This window comes from Mizuhopecten yessoensis, unplaced genomic scaffold (genome assembly GCF_002113885.1).
Source record: "Mizuhopecten yessoensis strain PY_sf001 unplaced genomic scaffold, ASM211388v2 scaffold3575, whole genome shotgun sequence".
NCBI classification, from domain to species: Eukaryota; Metazoa; Mollusca; class Bivalvia; order Pectinida; family Pectinidae; genus Mizuhopecten; species Mizuhopecten yessoensis.
This window is the reverse complement of record NW_018405113.1, coordinates 386,874-392,379: the sequence shown is the minus strand read 5'-3', so window position 1 is coordinate 392,379 and position 5,506 is coordinate 386,874. Positions and strand designations below refer to the sequence as shown.

General features: G+C 42.2%; 1 protein-coding gene across 1 annotated transcript; it reads left to right on the top strand.

Moving 5' to 3' along the window:
- Positions 1-370: 370 nt before the first annotated feature.
- On the top strand, positions 371-4,739 carry LOC110447705 (glycogen phosphorylase, muscle form-like). The gene is made up of 2 exons (XM_021493564.1): positions 371-2,760; positions 4,392-4,739. Exons 1-2 carry the CDS (start codon positions 404-406, stop codon positions 4,618-4,620), a joined length of 2,586 nt encoding a protein of 861 aa, XP_021349239.1. The 5' UTR covers positions 371-403; the 3' UTR covers positions 4,621-4,739.
- Positions 4,740-5,506: the final 767 nt, after the last annotated feature.

Genomic DNA, 5,506 nt, shown 5'->3' with positions numbered 1-5,506 from the left:
TAGTTTCTGTAAATTTACTCCATTTACGGGGGATGTCGTCGCTTCAAATGTACATGCCACCGGAACGAGGACACTCGAGAAATGTCTCACGAAAAGGAGATACTTTTACCGAATTTATTGAATCGATTTTTGTGATTAAAGCAATCAAGTTTAATTAACGAATCTGTGTTATTTCAGGATAAATAAGATTAAAACAACACCAACAAAACCATCAATTCATTGTCTGTACTATCACACTAAACGAAAACGAAATAAAAAGAAAGTAACATAAATCCGTCATTCGAGCTTGTGCAGCCTTAAAGTATCTGACAATGGTTATGACGTCACAGTTGTTATGTCGAATATAATCAATAATGTTTATGACGTCATGATATACATTCCTTAACGACATTCCGCGCCCAGCATGTCGTCCGTAGACCCGGACTCCGCTGTGCACCCTGGTGTACTCGGCCTTGAGGCACTAGTAGGTCAAGATGCTATGAAAAGACACATCAGCATCAGACACATCGCCCCACAGGAAAATATCGCTACTTTGAAGGATGCGTTCAATCGTCACCTACACTTCACGATGGCGAAAGACCGGAACGATGCCTCGGACTGGCACTTCTACATGGCTCTAGCCCATGTTGTCAAAGACACATTGGTTGGCCGCTGGATTCGTACTCAACAGCACTACTACGAGAAAGATCCGAAGCGCGTGTATTACCTTTCACTGGAGTTTTATATGGGTCGCACGCTAACCAACACCATGGTTAATCTAGATATACAAGCAGCATGTGATGGCACCATACGAAAGCTGGGCCTCAATATGGAGGAACTTGAGAACAGCGAGGCAGATGCTGGTCTCGGAAACGGTGGACTTGGACGACTGGCTGCCTGTCTGATGGACTCGATGGCCACGCTAGGTATGGCAGCTTATGGGTATGGCATCCGCTATGACTACGGCATATTCGAACAGAGGATCAAAGGTGGATGGCAGGTAGAGGAACCTGATGAGTGGCTGAGGTATGGGAATCCGTGGGAAAATGCAAGGCCTGAGTTTACTATTCCGGTACATTACTACGGTAGTATCGAACAAAATGGGGAAGGATCCAAGTGGGTAAAAACGCAGATTGTCCAGGCTGTTCCGTACGATACGCCAATACCAGGCTTCCGGAATAACACGGTAAACACCATGAGATTGTGGTCTGCTAAAGCGTCAGACAGCTTCAATCTCAACTTCTTCAACAATGGGGAGTACCTGAAAGCTGTGTACGATCGGAATCTGGCCGAGAACATTAGTAGGGTATTGTACCCCAATGACAATGCGTTTGAAGGCAGAGAACTTCGTCTAAAACAAGAATACTTTCTTGTTTCCGCCTCCCTGCAGGACATAATTAGGCGGTACAAATCCCCTAAACGTGGAGGGGCAGATGGTGTCAGAAATTCGTTTGCAATATTTTCCCAAAAGGTTGCTCTGCAACTGAATGACACACACCCCTCACTTGCCATCCCAGAACTGATGCGTCTTCTCGTGGACGAACAGGGACTGGCCTGGGAAAATGCCTGGCAGATTGTCCAGGACACATGCGCCTACACCAACCATACAATACTACCCGAGGCTCTTGAACGCTGGTCCATCCACCTACTGGAAAAGGTTTTACCTCGACATCTCCAGATCATCTACATTATCAACCACCAATTTCTTGAAGATGTCAAGCAGCACTTTCCTGGAGATGATGACCGTACTCGGAGAATGTCTATTGTGGAAGAAGGAGACGAGAAACGCATCAACATGGCCCATCTGTCCATTGTTGGGTCTCATGCGGTGAATGGTGTCGCCCGCATTCACTCCAATCTGCTTAAGAGCAAAATTTTCAAGGACTTTTACGAGATGTATCCCGAAAAGTTCCATAACATCACCAACGGCATTACCCCGAGACGGTGGCTATTGGTATGTAACCCATCTCTGACAGCGATCATTAGTAGCACCATAGGTGCCGACTGGCCGACCAATCTGCATTCTCTAAGGAATCTCGAATCATTTCAATCTGATGCTAGAATTATTCAGATGATCATTGACTCCAAGAGAGAAAACAAGACCAGATTGGCTGCATACCTGAAACAGCATGCGGATATCGAAGTAAATCCTGATTCCATGTTTGACGTACATGCCAAGAGAATACACGAATATAAACGTCAACTGTTGAACTGTCTGCATATCATCACTTTGTACAACCGGATCAAAGCAAATCCTGACCTTGACATCGTTCCAAGGACAGTGATGATCGGTGGAAAGGCAGCACCTGGATACTTCATGGCCAAACTTATCATCAAGCTGGTCAATAATGTTGCCGAAGTTGTCAATAACGATGAATCAATACATGGCAAATTAAAGGTGGTTTTCTTGCAGAACTATCGAGTCTCCCTGGCGGAGAAAGTCATCCCCGCTGCAGACCTTAGTCAGCAGATCTCTACCGCTGGAACAGAGGCCTCCGGTACTGGAAACATGAAATTCATGCTGAATGGTGCCTTGACAATTGGAACACTTGACGGTGCCAATGTTGAGATGCGAGAAGAAGTGGGCGAGGACAATTTCTTCCTGTTTGGGATGGATGAGACCGAGGTAGAAGCTGCGAGACCAAACTACTATCCAAGAAAATATTATGAGGAAGATCCGGAACTGAAGCAAGCCCTTGACCAAATCAACAACGGGTTTTTCTCGCCAGAGGACCATGGGCTCTTTAGGGACATCTATAACCAACTGGTATTCTCCGACGGGTAAGTTTTAAAAGTTTCTCGTTATACAAACAAAGAATGTTGCTATGTAAAGGCAAAGCTTGCTGCTAATCGGGAGGTGATAGTCCGGGTTGACATTATGGACAAAGCTTTCTGCTTATCGGGAGGTGATAGTCCGTATTGACATTATGGACAAAGCTTGCTGTTAATCGGGAGGTGATAGTCCGGGTTGACATTATGGACAAAACTTGCTGCTAATCGGGAGGTGATAGTCCGGGTTGACATTATGGACAAAACTTGCTGCTAATCGGGAGGTGATAGTCCGGGTTGACATAATGGACAAAGTTTGCTGTTCATCAACATTTCGCACTTCAAGCATTTATTACTATTTACATACTTCTGACCACTAGCTCATTTTATCAATAAGCAGGAAATTTCTGTTTCATCAGATGTGTGTAGCTAATTTGCATTTCATAAAAAGAGATGAATGTTCAGAACATCAACGAAGCAATACGTATTTGTAAAGAGAAAGATTGCAGAGCATAAAATACATAACTTGCATTTGTTTGCTTATCCTATACTGAATTAAACAATGAAAATAAACATAACATTTTAGATAAAAAATATATATCAAAATTAACACAACCAGATCCATTTATATCACACTTTATACAATCACATACGTCACGATTGCCATTACCAAATGGCTATATAGAGGCCACAGAAACAAAGTGGAAAATGAAAAACAAGCTCGGAATCTGACAACCTAACTTGGAGTCTGACACCTTAACACGGAGTCTGACACCTTAAAAGAACCTCGCCAAACATGATAATAATCTGCAGTTTATATTTTGAACAAAAGTTTTTGAAATAATAAGTACCCGAGATCATTAGTGTCATCTTTAATTCGAATCTTTGGACTTGAGTTTTAACAATTATTAATATAATCAAGGAACAACGGTGTCCTAAAACATGAAACCTTTATTTATGACAACCATACAACTACAACATTTCAAAACAACACAGGGGCCGCGGTGGTCAGACATTCTGCTACCACAAGCCCTCCACCACTGGGTCGCGGGTTCGAGGCTTACGTGGGGCAGTCGCCAGATACTGTCCGTAGGTCGGCAGTTTCCTCCACCACCAAAACCTGGCACGTCATTAAATGACCATCGCTGTTAATAGGACGTAAAACACAAACAAACCAAACCAATCAAAACAACATAGCTATACAGAGAGTGTTGAGTCGGCCACTCACTCAAATAGTCAGTATCACTTTCGCTTCCATTCAGCGCTTTGAAATTGAGCTCTTGTATTACCATCCCATGAACGCTACACATAAAGCTACTAATATTTACAAAGCGAAATGTTAAATACGTGTTTGTATGTATGTAGGTGTCACAGGACGTGACTACTAAGCGTGTCGTTATAAGGTAATTATTACTTATTTTCATGTCACTTGTCATAAACGACCAGGTCACTCAGTGTGTGTAAATGCGTTATACGAATGAACCGATACAGTTTCAAATAACACTTCTCGTACACAAGTTCGGTACCTCACGGAAGCAATACGTGCTTGGACAATCTTAATACCATCTAATATTTAATCGACAATTCAAGACAATACGTTTTTATGACGTTTTTTCACATAATACCACGTGTTACATTTCTAGGTACATGCTGCTCGCCGACTTCCGGTCCTACATCGAGTGTCAGAAGCGGGTCGAAGACCTGTACCGTCAGCCTCACAAGTGGGCACGGATGTGTCTCCTCAACATTGCCGCGGCGGGCAAGTTCTCTAGCGACCGTACCATCATTGAGTACGCCTCCAAAATTTGGGGAGTTGACCCTTCCGGTTACAAACTTCCGCTTCCACATGTGGTACAGAATGAATCTCATTAAGAGCGATCAATTTAGCCGGGACAGTCCGTGGACAAAGCTACAAACATAATAGAGAATATGCATGGTTAAAAACAAGAATACCATGTACCCAGTATTTGTGCAATAAATCTTTATGAGATCAGTATTGTGTATTTCTTTGATTTCATAAGCGAATAATAAAGACACATGTTTGTGTCAAGATTATACAGACGTTTTATCATATTTAATAATAATAAAAAAAAAAATGTCGTATCTCCGTACACTGGAACCTTAGTAATCTGGACACTCAGTTTTCCACCACAACAACCGGGATTATCTAGACTGATGAAAAATGAGGGATCTCTGGGAATTTATGATTCTAGACAGCATCTGGATTGTCTTAACCGGATCTACCGTGTCGGCGATGTAAATACACTTGTGTATGATATGGGTCAATAATCATGTATAAATGGGCGATAGACACGCATGTGTCTGCTCTTTTTGCACTTCCAAAATTCTCACCTTGGATTATAAACGTAAACAAGTTAGCCGTGTGCGATTGGTCTGTGACAAGTTTCCTTTGTCGAGTCAAAGTTCACGCTTGTATTAGTGTCGCTTATAGTTAGTTTCCACATATATAACTGTGGTAAACGTGCAGAGCAGGACCTCCTGATGCGACTTCCAGGAAAAATGAGATAAGCTGCATGCGTCTTTTTGGTCAAATAAAAATGAAAACATCACGTCAAAAATGTTTTAACCTGCAAAAGAGCAACTTGATTTAAATAATTGGGTTACTTATTATCTAGGTCACGTTACCTTATAGGCCTAGGCACTGATAAACCAGATACGAAACACATTTTTATAATAGAATCACGGAATTAGATTATCTAAGTCTGTGGTAGAATGTATTGATATATGATTGTGGGAT